Source organism: Nothobranchius furzeri, chromosome 7 (assembly GCF_043380555.1).
Source record: "Nothobranchius furzeri strain GRZ-AD chromosome 7, NfurGRZ-RIMD1, whole genome shotgun sequence".
Lineage (NCBI taxonomy): Eukaryota > Metazoa > Chordata > Actinopteri > Cyprinodontiformes > Nothobranchiidae > Nothobranchius > Nothobranchius furzeri.
The window spans coordinates 57,619,744-57,641,460 of NC_091747.1; the positions used below are offsets into that span (position 1 = coordinate 57,619,744).

General features: G+C 45.2%; 3 protein-coding genes across 3 annotated transcripts; 1 reads left to right on the plus strand and 2 right to left on the minus strand.

The window, feature by feature from the left end:
• Window positions 1-313: 313 nt before the first annotated feature.
• Window positions 314-5,786, minus strand: plcxd2 (phosphatidylinositol-specific phospholipase C, X domain containing 2). Its single transcript, XM_015955419.3, has 8 exons — window positions 5,417-5,786; window positions 5,119-5,255; window positions 4,909-5,028; window positions 3,226-3,279; window positions 3,002-3,157; window positions 2,430-2,540; window positions 2,096-2,226; window positions 314-1,373 (listed from the first exon to the last, which is right to left on the minus strand). The coding sequence occupies exons 1-8, from the start codon at window positions 5,517-5,519 to the stop codon at window positions 1,214-1,216; spliced, it is 972 nt and encodes a 323-aa protein (XP_015810905.1). The 5' UTR covers window positions 5,520-5,786; the 3' UTR covers window positions 314-1,213.
• Window positions 5,787-7,909: 2,123 nt separating this feature from the next.
• LOC107383019 (sperm-associated antigen 6) lies at window positions 7,910-14,610 on the minus strand. The gene is made up of 11 exons (XM_015955420.3): window positions 14,426-14,610; window positions 14,259-14,354; window positions 14,005-14,171; window positions 13,430-13,613; window positions 13,128-13,333; window positions 9,044-9,217; window positions 8,818-8,970; window positions 8,552-8,743; window positions 8,363-8,479; window positions 8,153-8,298; window positions 7,910-8,059 (listed from the first exon to the last, which is right to left on the minus strand). The coding sequence occupies exons 1-11, from the start codon at window positions 14,475-14,477 to the stop codon at window positions 7,984-7,986; spliced, it is 1,563 nt and encodes a 520-aa protein (XP_015810906.3). The 5' UTR covers window positions 14,478-14,610; the 3' UTR covers window positions 7,910-7,983.
• A 2,218-nt stretch (window positions 14,611-16,828) lies between these two features.
• Window positions 16,829-21,629, plus strand: LOC107383020 (zinc finger MYM-type protein 1). The gene is made up of 5 exons (XM_070553240.1): window positions 16,829-16,949; window positions 17,085-17,151; window positions 17,282-18,904; window positions 19,071-19,185; window positions 20,434-21,629. The coding sequence occupies exons 3-5, from the start codon at window positions 17,388-17,390 to the stop codon at window positions 20,959-20,961; spliced, it is 2,160 nt and encodes a 719-aa protein (XP_070409341.1). The 5' UTR covers window positions 16,829-16,949; window positions 17,085-17,151; window positions 17,282-17,387; the 3' UTR covers window positions 20,962-21,629.
• The last annotated feature ends 88 nt before the right edge of the window (window positions 21,630-21,717 follow it).

The window sequence follows — 21,717 nt, forward strand, 5'->3', positions numbered from 1 at the left end:
GAATCGTAAGCTGGACAATGTTCTAGCTGCGATACCGGTATTAGTGCGCAAAATGGATGTCATCTCGGAGAGAGTCACCGGACGGTATGGACAAGTTTAAAAACCCAAAATTGGCTTCACTGAAGGACTGGAATGATCAGTTTAAAGACTGAAGGCAGAGAGGAAAATTGGCTCAGCCTGATCCAAACAAATTCTTGTTATCCGAATCTGATGCCCTGGTAGCCTTGAGCGGCAACAAATCCCCACGAAGGAATGTAGACAGATGCTGTGAAAACCCGACCTACCTACCCCCCCCACCCCCCCACCCCCGGGATTGGTGGACTTCAGCCTGGCGAGGTCATCAAACTGGATCTGGATCTGTCCCAGAGGGGCATCCGGGAGCTCCTTCTCCCGTTCTCATCTTTGAAAATATTTTGTCAATCGCGTTGAGAGACCAACTGACAAGGTCCATTTTAATAATTTCCAGTTTCCAGAAAAAAATGCAGAAGCTCTGTCCACCCAAAGACAGACAAAGAACCTTGGGATAAGATAGGGAGGAGAGGAGGAAAAAAGCGTCTGAACTCTCCAAGAGCCGGAAGAAGAAGTAAGTTTGCTTTCTCCTAGGAGTAATGTGATGCTACAGCTGATTTATGCTCCCTCTAGCAAGTTTTTAAGTAAGAAATAAAAGGTTTTTGGTCTGATTATACAGACTCCATCCCCAGTGAGTCGTGGTTGATGGCTGCTTATACAGAGCCAGGATCCTCTGGAGGGTTCTTCCTGTTAAAAGGGAGTTTTCCTCTCCACTGTCGCTAAATGCCTGCTTAGTATGAGGATTGCTGCAAAGACACTCACACTCGTCAGTGACTTGATGCAACCTGCTGGGTTCCTTATACAGGGAACTTTTTCTGATCGGCTTAATGAACTGACCTGTATTGGAATGTTTACTATGTGAAGTTCCTTGAGATGACTCTTGTCGTGATTTGGCGCTATCTAAATAAACTTGAATTGAAAACTCAAATATTTTGGTAAAAGTCTTTTTAAAATGTTCCTATTTTTAATTAAGTTTTAATGAGTTTCAGAAACATCCAGCTTTTTAATCCCGAAGGACCCCCAGGGAGCTCTTATTTTGAAAGTTTGAGTGCAGAAGTGTTGCTTGTGAACAATTTGAAAATCCTACATAAAGAGAAAAAAGTGTAAATCAAACATGGTGGCATCAGACTTAATAAAACATGTGTCATCTGGGTTTGTGGTTGTGTTCACACAGCAGCAGATTGTTGAGTTTAATGACGATGTTAGCAAAGTCAGTGAGATCCACAAAATCCGAGGTGATGATGTTGACCCCGTCGACCCCTGGCCTTTGAGTCTCGACCCAAGACATGATGAACGGCAGATTTCTAGAAGGATAGAAGGAGAAAGTTTGTCCCACTGACTAAGGAGGAAACAAATGTTGGTCTCTCTGTGGAAGTGTTTCACTTCTGACACTCGTATATTTGACTGTGTTTCAGCCACCAGCAGAACAAAACCTGGAAGTTTGATTGTTTATCCTCTAATGGAATCAATGCCATTTCCCCAGAAGAACAAAATTAGGCCGCCTCCTGTCTCGCCACGGCATCCGTTTGGGAGTTTAATATCTTCAGTTTGTTGGCGCTGCTTCCTCATCAAGCGTTATGAATGCCCTCGGTCAGGATTTTAACTTACATCCAATTCCTGACCTGTTGATTTTAGGAATGGCTCCAAAAAAACAACAACAAAAACACATGCACGTTGTTTAGTTTATGCAGAGGAAGACCTCATGCTTCTGTAGGGGCACTTAAGTGTATTTCACAAGGTGCCATTTTGTAAGTAAAACACTAAAACACACGAAATCCATTATAATTACAGTTTTGTGGCTGTCAGAATTCTCTTGATGTCATAGTTTTTCAGTTGTTAACCGATGTGAAAACACTACTATACACTTACATCAGTGACTCCCAAAACCTTTAACCTTACTGAGAGATGATCTTTTGGAAAACATGCGTTTTCATCGATACCCTCGACTATTTTATAACAGGTAATTTTTTAAAATAACTACATAACCTGCAGAATTTCTCCATCTTAGACCAACAGGTGCACTGACCTTTCCACCAGGTAGTTACGCAGCCCCCAGAAAAAGCCCAGAGCCACAGTGTTGACTCTGGGAGTGAGGATGGCCTGGGTGACATGAAACGATCCCTTCTTAGCTCTTTCCTTCAATGTAGTTTCAAGAAACTAAAACAAAGAGAGAAGGGAACTGCACTGTGAGCGGGGCAATGCATAGATAATGCTAATAAAATAATAAGCTATTTGAAGGCGGTCCTGTATGTTTCTCCTCCTGCACAACCCATTTCCTGTTTTCGATTGATGTTTAGACATTTTAGACTAAGAATTTTATTAGAAATGTGTGTATGGGTGGCTCAGGTGTGCCCTCTTGCCTGTATGAGCTTGTTGGGCTCTGTGGTGTTGGCCCATGGAGCAGGGATCTTAGAGCCAGGCCACATGACGGGGATGTCCTCTGCTAAAGGGTGATGGTAAAACACAATAACCTATGAAAAGGATGAAACTAAAGATTATTTACAGAAGAAACAATGGTCTCAGGCTAAGCTGCTGTGTTCTTGTCAAATTTAACTGTTTTATTTATCTTTTTCCAAAAAATCAACAGGATTATAATAAATTATTATAATGAAGATGACGTTTCTGTGAAAGAGCTAAAACCCAGTATTTACTGTATCATCCTGTCACTTTAACACGATACGGCAACATTAAACTGAGAGTGCAGATAAATGCTGCCCTCTACAGCTGCATTATGAGCAGTTCTTCCTCTAGTCTTTCCTCTCTGCTCTCCCTCCTGTCTCCTTTATCGAGTAAGCTCGAAGCAGATTAGGGTCATGGAAGTGATAGAAGGCTATTTGAACGAGACACAACCAAGCAGATGTCGAGCAACAATAAAAACAGATCTATTCAGAAGTGGCTGCTGAAGGTTACAGAAATGAAATGTTGATCTCACCTGGTACTTCTTCTCCCAGAGGTACTCCAGAGTGACGTTCTCGACCATGCAGTTGTTGCACAGCTTACTCCCAAACACATCCTGGAGCATGCTGAGGAGGTACATGTGGTGATCTTCCTCCATCGCATAGTAATGATTGAAGTCCAAAAACACTACCTAAGTCAAGAATCTGATCAGTTAGACATCCTAGGGTTAAATCCAGATCAGTTTGTACCCCTTCTCACCTCTTTCTTGTGTCTGCTGAGGAAGGAGTTGATTTCTAGCAGGCCATCTCTCACCTAGGAGGTGGAATAGATGAAGCATGAAAGTGAACAGAAAATGAAGAGGTGGCTAATAGGTTAGGGTTGGCGGTCATGTTGGACTGACCATGATGAAGGGTGGGATGATACGAGTGTATGTGATTCCTGCACCAGATTATCTCCATCACTCTTGTTGTCTGAATACATTCAAACTACAGAATTCCTGTTTCTCTGTCCTACTTTAACAGTTTTTCAGCCATTTCAGCAAAGCAAGCTTGCTCAGGACTCATCGACGTTGTAAGCAAGTGGGTGGAGCCTAACTTTAAAGAGAAAGTCACCTCCAAATCAAATCATTTTTGCTGTTAAACTGTCTAGATGTGTAGTCATTATTTTGGCATTTTAGTGCGTCTTGTTAATAAACGTTCTGCTGAAATCTGTCAGGGTGGCGCCCTCCTCAGCTAAAAGTCTGCACTACAATTGAAGCCACTGTTATTTGCTGAGCAGTAATATGTGACATTAGCTGGTATTTTTGACGTTTGTGTCTGTGGAGTATGAAAGCAGCTGAATCATTGCAGCGCCTCTGTAGTGAGCTGGTGTTGGAATAACAAGTGTCTACGCCGTTGCCGCTGCAGGTTCGATACTGGTGGCCTCGGGAAACTCCCAAGCCACTGCTTCTAATGGGCTCGACACACGGGAGGCGACAAACGACCGCGATCAGCGAAATTTGTCGCTGTCGCTTTTATTACCTGACACACGGGAGGCGATCCGCGGCAGCAGCCAGCGGCAAAGTCGTCTATGCGTTCTGTTCCATGGCGAAGTCGAAATTTTCGTTGTTTTGCTTGGCTGTGTCAGGTTGGAGGGAGTTAAGGTTATTTAAGCAGTTCAGAGTTAATAAAGCGGTAGATATGATGTTTCACAAGGTGCTGCTAGAGTTATGTGAAATCTTACTTCTGATTTTACCCCAAAAAAACATAATAATAATCAACTTCTCCTCCATGTTTGCTCGGAGGTGTGCGGAGCATCCTGTCCGCTCATTGGTCAGTGAATGAAACCTCCGTTGATTGGTCCTCGTCCGAGCGACAGCGATGAAAAGTTGAAAATGTTTCAACTTTCTGGGATCGCGTCGCTGGGTCGCCTGTGCACGACACGTGCACGAGCGCAAAATTTCACACGCACATTTTTCGCGTTTCGCTTGGTAGGAGGGAGAGCCGCGATTATCGCTTTGTTGCGCGATGTCGCCTCCCGTGTGTCGAGCCCATAAAAGAAATGACTCAGGGCTGCTCACCTCCTCCAAAAAATATTCCTCCCTTTCCTCTGGTGAAAGAGCGCCACCAAGACTGCCAGGCATTCCCTCTTATTGGTGCATTTTTGAGAACCAGGAAGTGTGGGTGAAGTAAAACTCTGGTGGGGGGTGACTGGCTCTTTAAAGGCAAAGTGGAATGAGCCTAATTAGTATTCAAACAGCATTTCTAATAAATGCAGTAGTTTGATTACTATTGCTCACAACGATACAAAACAGTACAAATGGGATGAAACTGGAGACAATTTAAACAGGTTATATTTGACATTTCAGAATTTCATTCCTCTTATTTGCAAAGACAAAAAATTACATGAACCGATTCAGTTACTGCAAGACACTTAATGAGAGATTTTTCCTTTTTCACTCACCTTGTGCCCAAAAAGACCATGAATGAAATAGATCTCATTTCCAACTTCGCCCGGTTTAGAGGATACTCTGAGATCAAAGTAGCGGATTCCTGCATCCAGCTGCTCCCTAAATGTCAAGTTCTGCAAACACGGATTATATTAAGCGTTATAATCAAAGCCACTTCAGTTCTGCAGGGTAGCTTGGTGATTTAGTTTTTAAAAAAGGAGGACCTGTGTCATTGACCACTTCACCATGACTTTTTTGGCTAAGACACTGAACATGGTGGCCAGGTACTTGACATAAGCCTTCTGATCTGGACCCACTGGCGCGTGCACATCCACCCAAAAGGTGAAAGAATCATGGGAGCCTGCAGAAAGCAGAAACATGCTGCAGAATGTGTGATTTTTACAGAAACTTGGAGAGAAATAGGTCACTTACACATAAATTAGGAACAGTTTGGACACATGCATTGTGCAAAAGAACTTAATCCTAAACGTAATCACATTTGTATGTTTGTGCATGGCTCACCTGGCACCGCGAGGTGTTTGAGCGGCATAGCCCTGAGCTGGGAGGGCAGAGAACCCATCCAGTCTGCGTTGACCTTGCCGATCCCTGCAGGTCTCGTCTTCATGTCAGGAACCACCTGGCAAAGGGTCGAGCCGGTCAGGAATCCGCCCTTTGCAGATGCGCGCCCGGTAACGGACTCTCGCGCGCTCCCGACAGGTAACAGCAGCCACAGATCATCCTGGACGGTCGCGATTAATTTCTCACACTTTCAGCTTCTAGAATACGAGCTGAGAGGGACATAAATTCGCAAAGCGTTCATGCTAACTGGGAATTCTTTAGGAGACCGACAGGAAGCTGTAATAATCCTCTTAGTGTGAATTTCCACTTGTGACACCCCCCGCACGCTCCTCCCCCTTCCTCTCTGCTACTTCTGGATTTAATCTGCCTTTGAACCATCAGGATAATTTTTTAAACAACAGAAAGTTGTTTTAGGTTTTAATGGTCACCCTCCCATACGGAGGAGAGGAAACAAACAAACCCATTTTATACAGGTCTGTAATCATTTTTGGACCTATTTATATAAAATATTTTCACATATAAAATATTAATATATTTTAATACTGATGTATCAGCTTTCCTTATTGGTTCCTACCAGTGGCGGATTTAGCAATTTGGGGGCCCAAGGTGAACACAGACATGGGGCCCCTTACACAAAATTTTTCAACAATCTTACCTTGAACTGGATTTGCGAAACTCTCCCCTCTTCTGACGAGTTATTTTTCCCTTTCTATTAGTCCTCTTTTTTCCTATATTTCCCTCTCTTTGAGCACTTTCAATATTTGCTCTGCGTTCTTTTTCCTGTCAGTGCTCCTGTGCTTTTGCCTTTGTTTATTTTTTCCATTTTGGTCTATGTTTTCCTCCCTTTATACATTTTCCATCGTCTTTCCTTTTCTGCTTCCTTTGATGTTTACATCAAAAAACGATGTCACTTTCAGAAGTGAAAATAAAAGTTTTTTTAAATCAAGCTGCTTCTCTTATTGGAGCCACTAGGATAACTCAATTTCATGTTTAATGTTTTGACTATCGCTTTGAGTTTGTTACGAATGCTCCCGCCTCTCTTATTTGTGGTCTTATGGCACTTGGCAAACAATTTGAGGCATTACCGCCACCGACTGGATTGGAGTGGAATGACTACCAATCACTTCCTGTTTGTGCATCGCCGTCTTAATAACCCTCTTATGACCATAATTATAACAGGGCCGCCTGGTATTTTTTCCTATGGCTGTAAAATTGTAATAAGTGCAAAGTGTGTGTAACTTTTCTTTTTCAGAACAACCTCAGCTTTCAGTGTACGGTTTGTATTTAGAATGTACTTCTATTAAAGCCTTTTAAAAATCAGCTTAAAAGTGAAAAAAGCAAAAAACGGATTTGAATTTTTTACATTTATTACTGAACAGGAACTTCAAAATTGCTGGGCAAACAATTTGGAATAAACAATTTAAATTTTGAACTGTAATTGTAATGACCAGAACATGGAAGACCCGTGATGACACCAAACACAGTAAAAAGTTTGATAAAAAATCTTTATTAGATGTGGTGTTACCCGAAGAGGGCGAGGCAGGAGACAGTCGGAGAGGAGGTGTGGGTCAAAACCAGATCGAGACAAGCAGGTACAGGGAACAGGCTGGAGACGTGGTAGAAGACAGGCGAGGGTCGTGGTGGCAGGCAGAGTTCAAGGCATGGGTCAGGCGTGAAAACAAGGTCCGGAGGCTGTGATCAGGCCAGGTGAAAGGCTGGAAGATTTACTGGCAAAGAGCGTTCCATAATCTGGCAGGGGACTAGTGGCTGGCTGGTGAATATATTGCAGGGGGAGCAGGTGTGTAATGAGCTGATGACAGGGACAGGTGAGATGAATGAAGTGGCTGAAGGCTTGATGAGGTGGCAGCAGAGGCAGAGGAGGGTGAAAGACTGGGAGTCATGACAGACCCCCCCCCCCACCCCCCACCCCAATGGCGGATTCCAAACGCCCACAGGAAACAAGAGCAGGACGGGCCAGAGGAGTCTGGGGAACCGGCGACGGGGGGACCAGGAGAATATATATATATATATATATATATATATATATATATATATATATATATCCAGTGGTTTTGGGGGCAAGCAGGCGGGGGAGTCCTACATGTGCGCTGCAGCTGCTGCACGCACTCGTTCACAGCTGAGCCGCAGTGCGCTGGGGGCACTGCGGCTCAGCTGGCAGTCCGACCACTCAAACCGCAGCAGAAACTGAGGGTTGGTTCTTTCAGGATACCAATATTTTTCTAAAAACTTCAGAAACTGATTCTATATTCCCACCCCTCCTGCTCCTCTGACAATGAACTTGACCTCTGACCTCCCTGTAGTGTGCATATTACTATAAATAGCAACATGCGTGTAAATGTTTTTTCATGCATTTTAAATCTACTCTGGATAAATAGAAAAGCAGACAGCATCAATTTAGAGACAATCTGAACAACTTTTATTTTGGAAAAAAATAAAACATACGTTTTATGACATAGGATTTTTAATCACATTCAATTGGAAAAATGCATTTAAGAGCTGAGTTGTCTAGGTTGGTGGGTGTCTAAACTCTCCAGCAGGGCCTGTGAGTAACCAGGGCTGTAGTACCTGAAACAGAGGATACATTTTAACACCGCTGTGCCATTAAGTTCTGTGTTTTAGCTCATTTAAATGACCAGTCTTCTCTAAAACAGCCCTTACTTGACTATGTCGTCAGGGAAGCAGCTGGTGATGGTGTTGATGTGCTTCTGCAGATCAGAGTCAGGCTCTGCGTCCATCTCCAGCACTCTCTTCAGTCCTCCGCTGGTCACAAACACCCGACGGGCCTTGCTGTCGTGAGGCAGCACCTTGTGGAACCAGGAGAGGTTAAACACAGATCTAAGCACACATCTATCATCATGTCTGACTCACCTTGCTGAGCTGGCAGAGGACGTGTTTGAGGATGCTGGTGGGAGCGTCGTAGAGAAGCGGCTCCATGCTCTGCAGGGAGGTGCACTTCTGCAGGATGCCCTTCAGGGCCTTCTTACACTGAAAGGCATCATTACTCTAATTACTCGTTCACTGCTTCCACTGATGCTTTGACTCCATCCTGTCTCTTACTTTGGCCCGCAGGTCCTCTGAGCTGCCAGCATCCATGTAGAGCTCAAGGAGCCGGGGCAGCAAGTTGGCCGTGGCCACCGCCTTGGCATGCTCTGGGGTGTGAGAACCTATCTGACCAATTGACCAGACTGTAGCTGCCTTCATGTGCTGCTCAGACTCCTCAGACAGACACAGGGCCAGCTGTGGCACCCCCTGCAGGACAGGAGACACTGCTCAGGCTGATCTACATACAGAACCAAGAGTCTGCAACAGGGAGGTGTGGCCACCTTAGAGAGGATGACAGCCATGGCGAGGGTCTCACTATGAGCCGCCACATATCCCAGCATCATGATCCCTGACAGCCGCAGATTTCCGTGGGAACTACCCAGGTAGTCGATCACGGCTCCGAGCCCACCCCAGTTCACAATCATCTGGGCCAGCTGGACAAACACACACACCTATGACAAAGGCTTTGTGTATTTTCAAAATTATAGATAAGTTGGTGCCGAGTACCTCCGGTGAGAGTTTCGTCACTTCCCTCAGCAGAGTGGCGACATTCTTCCTGACGTACTCGTCCGGATCTCTGAGGGAGAGCAGAGCGGCAGGGAAGACCTCGGCTTCCAGAACCATTTCAGACAGGCTCACGGAGTGTTTGCTGATGTGGCTGAGGGCCGAAAACACCTGCCTCTGGATGGAGACGCACACAGTCCTCAACATTTAGACACTAAACACACATCTGACATTAACACTGCATTGAGATTTACAGCTGATATATTTTATTATTTGATGTAGCTGCAAAAATCAGCCTGAAACAACTAATAAACATTTTAAAATGAGTTCAAAAAATATTTGGGGATTTTAGAGACTTTTAATGTTAAACACAGACAAAAATCTTACTTTTATGGTTTATATTGTGTTTTAAACCTTTAAATCTGTGACTTGTGAAAAAACTTTATTTGTTGGATTTTCTTAAATTTTGAGGTCTATTCATATAATAATGTTTGACCAAATTACTCATAAATTGTTGAAAATGTAAAATATTTAAGTTTTTCTCTGTTCTGAATACTTTCTTTGCAGATGATCCATCATTTATTTTCCACCCAAAATTCATGATTCTCGTCTCGTCTCGTCTCGTCTTCCTCCGCTTATCCGGGTCCGGGTCGCGGGGGCAGCATCCCAACTAGGGAGCTCCAGGCCGTCCTCTCCCCGGCCACCTCCACCAGCTCCTCCGGCAGGACCCCAAGGCGTTCCCGGACCAGATTGGAGATGTAACCTCTCCAACGTGTCCTGGGTCGACCCGGGGGCCTTCTGCCGGCAGGACATGCCCGAAACACCTCCCCGGGGAGGCGTCCAGGAGGCATCCTGACCAGATGCCCAAACCACCTCAACTGGCTCCTTTCGATCCGGAGGAGCAGCGGTTCTACTCCGAGTCCCTCCCGAATGTCCGAGCTCCTCACCCTATCTCTAAGGCTGAGCCCGGCCACCCTACGGAGGAAACTCATTTCGGCCGCTTGTATCCGCGATCTCGTTCTTTCGGTCATTACCCAAAGCTCATGACCATAGGTGAGGATTGGGACGTAGATCGACCGGTAAATCGAGAGCCTGGCTTTCTGGCTCAGCTCCCTCTTCCCCACGACAGATCGGCTCAGCGTCCGCATCACTGCAGACGCCGAACCAATCCGCCTGTCGATCTCCCGATCCCTCCTACCCTCACTCGTGAACAAGACCCCGAGATACTTAAACTCCTCCACTTGAGGTAGGACCTCTCCCCCGACCCGGAGGTGGCAAGCCACCCTTTTCCGGTCGAGAACCATGGTCTCAGATTTGGAGGTGCTGATCCTCATCCCAGCCGCTTCACATTCGGCCGCGAACCTACCCAGCAAGAGCTGAAGGTCAGAGCTGGATGAAGCTAGGAGGACCACATCATCCGCAAAAAGCAGAGACGAGATTCTCCTGCCACCAAACTCGACACACTCCACACCACGGCTGCGTCTAGAAATTCTGTCCATAAAAGTGATGAACAGAACCGGTGACAAAGGGCAGCCCTGGCGGAGTCCAACCCTCACTGGGAACAGGTCCGACTTACTACCGGCTATGCGGACCAAACTCACGCTCCTCTGGTAAAGGGACTGAATGGCCCTTAACAGAAAGCCACCCACCCCATACTCCTGGAGTGTCCCCCACAGGGTGCCCCTGGGGACACGGTCATAAGCCTTCTCCAAATCCACAAAACACATGTGGATTGGTTGGGCAAACTCCCATGCCCCCTCCATCACCCTTGCAAGGGTATAGAGCTGGTCCACAGTTCCACGGCCAGGACGAAAACCACATTGCTCCTCCTCTATCTGAGATTCAACTATCGATCGGACCCTCCTCTCCAGTACCTTGGCGTAGACCTTTCCAGGGAGGCTGAGGAGTGTGATCCCCCTATAGTTGGAACACACCCTCAGGTCACCCTTCTTAAAGATGGGGACCACCACCCCGGTCTGCCACTCCCTAGGAACTGCCCCCGATGACCACGCAATGTTGTAGAGACGTGTCAACCATGACAGCCCTACAACATCCATAGCCTTGAGATACCCAGGACGAACCTCATCCGCCCCCGGGGCTCCGCCGCTGTGTAGTTGTTTGACTACCTCAGCAACTTCTGCCCCCGAGATCGGACAGTCCATCCCCAGGCCTCCCAGCTCTGGTTCCTCCTCGGAATGCGCATTGGTGGGATTGAGGAGCTCCTCAAAGTATTCCTTCCACCGTCCGACTATAGCCTCAGTTGACGTCAGCAGCTCCCCATCCCCACTGTAAACAGTGTGAGCGAGTTGCTGCCTTCCTCTCCTGAGGCGCCGGACAGTTTGCCAGAACCTCTTTGGAGCCGATCGATAGTCTTTCTCCATGGCCTCACCAAACTCCTCCCACGCCCGAGATTTTGCCTCGGCAACTGCCACTGCTGCACCCCGCTTGGCTATCCGGTACCTGTCTGCTGCCTCCGGAGACCCACAGACCAGCCACGCCCTGTAGGCCTCCTTCTTCAGCCTGACGGCTCCCCGAACCTCTGGTGTCCACCAGCGGGTACGGGGGTTGCCACCACGACTGGCACCGGCCACCTTACGGCCACAGCTAGCAACAGCCGCCTCGACAATCGCAGAGTGGAACAAGGCCCACTCGGACTCAATGTCCCCCACTGCTCTCGGGACGTGGTCAAAGCTCTGCCGGAGGTGGGAGTTGAAGACCGTCTTGACAGGTTCTTCTGCCAGGCGTTCCCAGCAGACCCTCACTATGCGTTTGGGTCTGCCAGGTCTACGCGGCATGTTCCCTTGCCATCTGATCCAACTCACCACCAGGTGGTGATCAGTTGACAGCTCCGCCCCTCTCTTCACTCGGGTGTCCAAAACATACGGCCGCAGGTCAGATGATACGACTACAAAATCTATCATCGACCTGTGACCTAGGCTGCCCTGGTACCAAGTGTACCGGTGGGCATCCTTATGTTCGAACATGGTGTTCGTTATGGCCAAACTGCGGCTTGCACAGAAGTCCAATAACAAAACACCGCTCGAGTTCAGATTAGGTGGGCCGTTCCTCCTAATCACACCCCTCCAGGTCAAGCTGTCATTGCCCACGTGAGCATTGAAGTCCCCCAGCAGGACAATGGAGTCCCCTGATGGAGCACTATCTAGCACTCGTCCCAGGGACTCCAAAAAGGGTGGGTACTCTGAACTGATATTTGGCCCATAAGCACAAACAACAGTCAGGACCCGTTCCCCGACCCGAAGGCGCAAGGAAGCTACCCTCTTGTCCCCCGGGGTAAACCCCAACACACAGGCAGAGAGTCTCGGGGCTAACAAAAAGCCAACCCCAGCCCTCCGCCTCTCACCCGGAGCAACTCCAGCAAAGTAGAGTGTCCAACCCCTCTCCAGGTCTCGGGTTCCAGAGCCAATGCAATGTGTCGAGGTGAGTCCGACTATATCTAGCCGGTACCGCTCAACCTCTGCCACAAGCTCCGGCTCCTTCCCCGCCAGCGAGGTGACGTTACATGTCCCAAAAACTAGTTTTCTTGTCCGGGGATTGGACCGCCAAGGCTCCCGCCTTGGTCTGCCACCCGATTCGCATTGCACCGGACCCTTCATGTTCCTCCTGCGGGTGGTGGGTCCACAGTTGGACGAGCCCATGTATCCGGTTCGGGCTGGGCCCGGCCGGGCCCCATGGGCGAAAGCCCGGCCACCAGGCGCTCGCTCACGGGCCCCAACCCCAGGCCTGGCTCCAGGGTGGGACCCCGGTAACCCTCCGGGCCGGGTACTCCGACTCTGCATTTTAACCGCCATGAAAGATCCTTCGAACCGTTCTTTGTCTCACCCTTCACCTAAGACCAATTTGTCATGGGAGACCCTACCAGGGGCACTAAGTGCCCCAGACAACATAGCTCCTAGGATCATTAGGGCACTCAAACTCCTCCACCACGATAAGGTGACGGTTCAAGGAGGAGAAAATTCATGATTCATTGAATCAAATCAAATTCTTTTCAAACACCTTAAAGCTAAAATGGTTGATCATAATCAGAATAGGATTAATTTTGGATCATGCAGGAGCGTCAGAGCCTTACCTTGAGTTTGGCATCTGGACTGTTGGTCATCTGAGCCAGGTAGGCCACGGCGCCCGTGTCCACCACGGCTTGGGCAAGCTCTGGAGTGTGTTTGCAGATGTCGCTGAGAGCAGAGACTGCGATGCGTTTGAGAGACACATTGGGCTCCAAAAGACACAACACCAGCAAGGGGACGGCTCCTGCGTCCACGACCAGCTGAGACAGACCTGCAGGGTGGATTCAGTGTTTAAACATTAGCTCAGGTAAAAAGTTCAAAACATCTGCAAGAATCCTGGAGGGGTGCATGTGAAGAGGGTCCTTACTAGCATCGTGTTGCACGATGGAGCCCAGAGCCCAGGCAGCCGCCTCCCTCAGGCTGGGGTCAACCTCCTCCAGGCAGAGAACCAGGCTGTCCATCCCCCTACTGTCCACCACAGCCTGGGACAGCTCAGAGGAGTGTCTGGCCACCGCACGCAAAACAAGCGCTGCTGTTCTTTTAAGCATTATCTGCACAGGAATCAGCAGAAATTATTAGAAATGTCAAGATTGTTAATACAGCTGGGAAATTTTCAAATAATATAATTACTGTTGAGTTATTTCTATTCAATCTAAGAAAACTGTTTTTAGTACTTCTTTTCATTATTGGCTCAAAAACATCTGCTGCTAGAGGAGCAGCGGCTCTATTCCGAGCCCCTCCCAGATATCGGCGCTCCTCCAACGTTTAGGTAGAAGATAAAAATAGCCTCAGTGGGAAGAGCAGGGCCAAAGGTTTCCCAGCAGGACATGGGTCAAACCCTCATGCCACATTCACTGGCTTGGGTTCTTCTTGTGTCCATGCACAAGTAACCATCAGAGAAAGCTGAGAGTGGTGAATAAATCCAGAGGATGTGATGCTTACGTTCTTGGAGCCCAAAGAGAGGACCAGCTGGGGCAGGATGCCCTCCCTCACAACAGCCTCAGCCAGGCTCCGGTGTTGGTCGGCCAGCCGGCTGAGAGCCAGAACGGCAGCCTGCTGGATGCTGGTGACCTCATCCAGCATCAGGGGACGCAGCAGGGTTATCACACCTGGATTGGGGGGGGGGGGGGGGGGGGGGAAGGTGATGACTAGACCCAGCTGCAGATGTCACAGCGTCTCTCACTCATAAAAATTACCTGCATTTATAAGGATTCCTGTATTTTGTGGTCTGCTGGCCAGATCAGCAACACTGCGCACAAAATGCAGTCTTGATTTCTGGTACTGCTCAAAAACTGTAAACAGAGATAATAGTTAGTCAGGTGGCTCGTTTCTTAGATGTGCAGGTGAACAACAGGCGTCTCACCTGAAAGGATTTGCCGTTGGCTCATTGTGACCCTGTTTTTAAAATGACTCATTTACAAGGATTATTTTCTAATCTGCAGTCGATTTATCCACTCAGACTAATCTGTTACAGGTTTTTCAGGCAGTGTTTTTGAAACGCATTCTTGAAGAGTCGAGTTGTTTGATGTTGCCATGGCAACATTCAGGAAGCGGAACTGTTGTCATTCAAAGATTGTCTATTGTAAAGCAGAGCGCTTACTCGGTTCTGACTGTTGACTCAAAAGTGAGTTTATGGTTATGATGTTTTTGTTTAGAGTGAGAGCTCTGTCGCTGTTACAGATCGCTGTTCTCCTCTTTTTGTAAATAAATAAACAAATGATGTATCTGATCTCTTTCTAAAATCTACTAATTTTGATTTATTTATCCATCTTTAATAATTACCTACTTTTATTCTCCAAAAACACATGCAATGTTTGAATAATGTGCTCTGCTTTGCTGGGAAAAATATTAAAGACATCATCACAAAGAGAATCTGGCTTTGTATAGCACGTTTAACAATAAAATTTATTTACTTCATTAGTTTGTTAGTTAATTGAATGCAATGCGCTATAAAAACATGTACTGCAATTTTGCAAATTTGTTTTGTCATTTCCACCTTAGATGTGTTGCTTTCTCTGCCTGATCTGCATGAAAAAAAAATGTAATAAATGAATATGTTTAATATATAATCTTTGTACTGTTAGACTCACATAGCTAAAACCCTAACCTGGTTGCTTCTGCTTCCTCTTCACATCTTGCTCGGCTTTCAATCAGGGTTACTGAGGAATGAAATAACTCGTATGAGTGATTCTGCATTGCTTAATAAAAACCCACAATCAATCAATTGAAAATAAAATCTGAAACAAATTAACAGTTTTTCTTTTTTTTTTATTTTATGCCAATGATTCAAACTCATATGCAGAGCCATTTAAAAGCTAACAAAATTAAGAAAGGTTACTGTAAAGCTCTGGGACGTCATTTAAAGCAAGTCATTTTATATGCAATTTTTGCAATTAAAAAAGAAAATCTTGATGGGAAAATGTGAGCAAACTCTGACCCTGGCGGTTTAACATTTTGTAGACTGGTTAGCGCAGTGGATGAGATGGAAAATGATGAATTAAAGCCTCATTTTCAGACTTGTAGACTCTCTCACACACCACCCTTGTTTCCGAACTGAGAATGAGAAACCTTTAAAACAATATTGCCTATTATTTTTTAGTATATCACGCTACCTTCATGTACATCTTCAAATGACTTATTGGTGCAGTATTTTCCAGTGAGCTGCTGCACACTTTTGGTTTTATTGAATATTTTATAATTAATTTTATGCTTAGATCTGGAATACCTGAGCACCATAATAAAGTTGTTTTGGATAGTATCAATGATCATTGCCATCTTCTTCTTTGCCTCTATCTGCCCACATTTTTTTCATTTTTTTTAGTCTGCTGTGATCACCCCAGATCACACAGCCCACTAGCCTAGTGAACTAGACCAAATTCTTGCTTTGCAAAGTTTGCAAAGTTAAATAATACATTTATTTAGTTTGGCTTGCCAGGCTAACAGCCCACATGTGCCTGCGTACAAACCACAAACGTCTTTATGTCAGTATTCATTTCCATGATTACCTGTGAAATGCCACTGATCAGCTGGCTTGTTAATATGCAAAGTATTCATAAGGTCCTTTGCATTGACCATTTATGGTAGAAAAAGGGTATAGGAGGGATTTGATCAGAAAACACATGAGCACATCTTGGAAAAGTGTGATTTATAAAGCAGGAAGTATGTGCAGCTGTGGGTCGATGTAGGCAATGTTTTACAGGTCGGATAATTCATTTGCTCCAGTAGGCTACTTTTTTATTTCTGAGCTACAAAGTTTTATGAATACGGCCCCTGATCTTTACACTTGGTGTACTTTTTTGTATTTCCCATCCTTCCTGGGTAGTTTATCCCTAGCAAACTGCATTTTAGTAACATTTCAACGATGAAGCATTAACCCTTTGATGCATAATGGTCACTACAGTGGACAGATACTCAAAATTGTTATTTATTTGTTTTTGCTATTAAGCACAGCTGTTGAAGACTTTATTGCATTTGAGCCCCTCCATTTGGACTTCAGTAAGCTAAGCCAACATATTTCATGCTAAGAATGCACGCTGTCCACTGAAGTGGACATGTAATAAATTATTTGTAAATTATAAAATTTTACAAAAAATATTTGTTGAAATTTGTTTCATTCACACCTAAAGATGAATGAAAAAAATTGTTTAAAAAATCATGGTTGAAGATTTCATAATTCATGCATCAAAGGGTTAATTAAAAATCTTATCGCTTGACCGTGTCACGTGCCTGACAAAGAGTTCTTCCGGAAGAACCGTTCAGGAAAACGTTCCGGTGTTCTCCGTCACTTCCGCCGCGGCTCCTGCTAGAAGTGGGAGGGTGTAGCTTGGTGTTGATTTAAAATCACGTTTATGTTGTGTTAACAATCCAAGTGGACATACCACCGCTGCGTAAGTACTCCGATGGTGTGTTGTTGTGAAGGTCCGCCGTATTATGGTTGAAAAAAAGAGTTTGTAAATAAGGTTAACTCCGGTTAGCATGCTAATCTAACAGAAGCTAATGTTTGTCTTTTTTGCCCAAAACAGGTCCGTGGATGCAGTTTACTCACACTCACGCACTGACGGAGCACAGTGTGTTTTCTTATTACTATAGGTAGGCTCAGATGCGTGCATACAACATGTTTCATTAAGGTGTTGGTGTAGTGCAAAGAAGAGTATGCCTGTTGAGATTGGCGTGCCATGCATATACTAATGGATTACTGCGTGTTTGTTTATTATGCCAGATCGCTGCCAGTAAAGAACGCTGAAGAACAGCTGCGACAGGGTCACTCTTCAGAGAGTACGAGAAAGATCTGGATGGTATTGTGACAAAGTCCATCACAGTGAGGCATGATGACAATGATTGTTGTGGAGGGGCATCTTCCCCCAAATTCAGTAAGGTCCTTGTTGGACTATCCTTTCAAGAGAAGGACGATGGAAGAAAAAATTCTCGTTAAGGAGCTGGGACCCCACAGGCCTGAAATAAACCTCCAGCAGAGATCCACGGAGAAAGTTAAAGCCTACAACAGGACTTTTTGCAGGACTTGGTTCCAGCGTAAGTCTTGGCTGACCAGCTGTGCAATAACCAACGCACTGTTTTGTTTCCCCTGCATCCTTTTCCAAAGTGGTAAGTGTGATTTGGCGTGGACACAATCCGGACAAACTGACTTGAAGCACCTCTCCGAACGCATCAAGAAACATGAAAGATCAAGAATTCACATGGAAAACGGTATGCAGCTAGCTGTGCTAGGGAGAGTTAGCATAGCGGCCCAGCTAGACGAAGGCCATTGCATTGCTGTAAGGAGACACAATGAAGAGGTGGATAAAAACCGTCACATTTTATCTAAGATTATCGATTGTGTTAAATTTTGTGGTGCGTTTGAGCTAGGAATGTCAGGGCATGGTGAAAGTGAATCCTCAGACAATCCCGGGATTTTCAGAGGCCTGGTTGACTTGATGGCATCCAATGATCGAGGTTTGAGGGAACACCTTGAAAGTGCAACTGTGTTTAAAGGCACTTCGACAACGATTCAGAACGAGCTCCTAGACTGTGTGCTGGCTGTTCTGAGAGAACGGATCGTGGAGGAAGTAAACACAGCGAGCTTTCTAGCTATCCAAGTTGATAAAACTACTGACATCTCCTCACACTATCAGCTTGTCCTGGTACTACGATACATAGACAAACGCAACGATGTACAAGAACGTTTTTTTGAGTTTATTAAGCTACCCAATGACTGTGCAGACCCAGTAGCCAACACATTATTGGAGAGGCTACACATCATCCTTCCAGAGGGACAAGAAAATAAACTGATCGCGCAGGCCTATGATGGTGCCGCAGTAATGAGGGGTACCACTGGGCTGCAGCATAGGTTACAGCTCATCTATCCACATGCTCACTACATTCACTGTTATGCCCATCAGTTAAACCTGGTAATGCAGCAGGCAACCTCCCACATCCCTGAAATCAGTCGCTTTTTTTCTGACATGGCAGGATTTGGTTCTTTTTTTGCTAAATCACTCAAAACGGCTGCTGTGCTCGGTGAGGTGACTCACCAAGTGCCAAACACATTAACATGCTGGAATTTTGGCAGTGGGGCCGTCAGCACTGTGTATGAGCACAAGGACGATCTGGTGAGATGTTTTGAGACCATCCGGGACAGAGAAAGCTTTGATGACACTACGACACGAGAGGCGGGCAGCTTTGTGAGAATGCTGGAGGATGAAACTTTCTGTTTCTTCCTTTCCTTGTTTCACAAGATCATGCCACATGTGGACTTGCTGTACAGCGAGTTACAGAAGACGAACATTGATTCTGACTTCATTGCTGGTGTCATCCAGAATTTCATTAACAGCATGCAGACTATCAGGTAGGCTAAATGTGTTCATATGTAGTCTAGCCTCATTACGCATTGTTTTCAAACGATGAATCCGTTAAGTTGATAAATATAATTGCTATAAAACAACATTAGGTTTGGTTAATATATCCCTAGACAGTTTTTATGACTTATTTATGAAACTTCTGTTTTGGATCAGAGAGGCCATTCCTTTTCTGGTTAAGGAGGAGGCATTTGTGGTACCTATTCAGGAGCCACCCAATAAGAAATGGAAAAGAATGGGAGAAGACATGCAGCACCATTTTGCTCTGGAGGTAAACACTTTGATTTCAGATCATAAAGTGAAATCTTATGTGGATGCAGGCCATCTGGGATGGTGGTCTAGTCTAGAATGAAAGGTGCGTTGTCATATTATGATATGAATAAAGCCTGGTTCGTGCTTCTCCGTCAGCTCCGCAAGGGACAGACATGCACGGATTGACGGAAGCGTTTTGCTCATACTTCTCCGTCTCCTGGAGAGTGTTGCAAAGCAATTGCCCGCCAGGACCACAGAGGGCGTAGCGCTTTTCTGTGGTATCCTGTCATGTATCGGTCCAAGATAGTGTGTTAATATTGTGTGTTTTGTGTATATAAGAGACTTTTTAACACAGACATATTTGTCTCTCATTCTCCACCTCTTCATGCGCTCGCCACCTCTAAACCCACGTTTCCTGTCATTTCCGTCCACAAATAAAATGCTTGCTGCATATCTTTTCACTCCTCCAGTCATGGGAGAATGAAACATTCATGTTTTTAGAGTGTTTTCGCGAGGTATTCTTCAAGCTTCTCCGTGTCTGCCGCTTGTTATCCTCGGCTCTCTTTATGTTTTTGAGGGCGCAATGGCGGCGCTGTAGACAACAGCGGCGTCCTGACCAATCACAAGCTTGCATTGTCTGTCTCGACTGACGGATGTTTAGAAAAGAGAGTTCGACTCCGTCCGTCCTTGCGAAGCTCTCCGGCAGCTCCGCAAGGACGTTGCGTGTCTCCGCACTGACGCAGACGGAGAAGCATGAATCAGGCTTAAAGCTTTAATGACCACTGCAAAACAAGACTGAGCTCTGGTATTGACGAAGGCTTTTGGACTAATGCGAGAGAACCACTTCATTATTTTTCCAATTTTTTTATCTCCACAAAATATTCACTAAATGTTAAAATGTTGTTAGGGGTATGAAATAAAATTCAAGCTAGCTTGTTTTGCAAACTTGCGAATGTGTTTTTGCTTGTGTCAAGCCATTAAACTCGAAAGAGAATAGTTGATCCAACTTAAATTGGTGACACGAATTTGAATAAAGTTTATCCAAGTTAATTCATTCAACTTGACAGCTTATTGAAAGCAATTTCTGAAAAACAAATGAACTATTCTCTTTTTGAGTTTTCACAGTATAGGCTAGCCTAGCCTTTCCACCGGATGCATAAGTGGTGCGTGATGTAAAAAAAAAACGGTAACTATTCAGCATATAAAAGATGGTGAGACATGTGATGACTTCATTCTCCCCTTTTAAATATTTTATTTCATTACATAGGTATGTGACACCATCGTGAGCCATGCCAAGGAGAGGTTTTCTTTCACCAAACACCTCATCAGTGCCACTCTGGTGCAAGCAAACTTCTTTCGAAAACACAGCAGAATGTTCCCAGACTCGGCTCTGGACACTGCGCTGGAAGCCTACCCGTTTCTGGACAAGGCCAAACTTAAAACCGAACTGTCCCTGATCTATGAAAATGAGGAGTTCCATAGTTGCAGTGGTGCAGTGGCACTCTTTCGAGTTTTGATGGAAAACAACCTTCAAGACATTTTTACAGAGACTGTAAGTCTTCTGAACATCGTCATCACAACACCCATGAACACATCAGAGTCGAAGAGGTGCTTCTCTACCTCAAACAGGATAAAAGTCTTTCTTAAAAACACTTTGGCGCAGGATCGGCTCAATGCTCTGGCTATGCTCTCCATAGAGAAAAAACTGACCCAGGACATTCGTGATTTTAACACTAAGGTCATTGAGAAATATGCAGCTCAGATACACAGACGAGAAAAGTTCATGTACAAATAAAAATCTTCTATCCCAAACGTACAAACATACATGGATTTTTTTTTTTTTTTTTTTTGCAAACACAGAAATACTCCTGCCTTCCTTAAGGTTTTTTGTATTTGATACTACTCATTTCCCAAGTATAAATTAAGTCTGACATTACTGTAAATTGTGAGTTGACTTTGTAACTAATGCTTTTGGGAAGAAAAATTAATTACTTTTGTGGAATTTCTGTCATCTTCTGACAGGTTTCTTATACCTTTTGTGTAAATCCAATGTTGTTTCCACCCAAATGTCATAGCAACAGTCAGACATGATGGTTGTAGTGTGATGGCCTGGTGCGGATTTACAGCTGCAGGACCTGGACCACTTGTGAAGTCTGTCTACTAAAAAATCCTGAAGGAGAAAGCCTCAGATGTGATCCTAGAAAGAGTGCAAAGAAGGCAGTTGGATGAAACAGAATGTACGTACAAAAGATCCTAGAAAGAGTTGGAAAACCTCCACTGTGCCTGAGTTAAAGCAGTTCTGAATAATTCCTCCACAGTGATGAGACTCCTCACTGGTGTCATTAATACTTGATTGCATGTTGCCGTCAATTATTTCACACCCCGTTATTGGGATTAGTGGCAAGTCATGTTGGTTTGGATGGCTTTAACACCAGTAAAGTAATTAAAAAAGATTTGTATTTATTTGGGTTACCTTTGATTTGACATGAGGAAAGAAATATTTTTTACATATCTGTATTTAGCATAATTTAATATTTTAAAATATGTAATA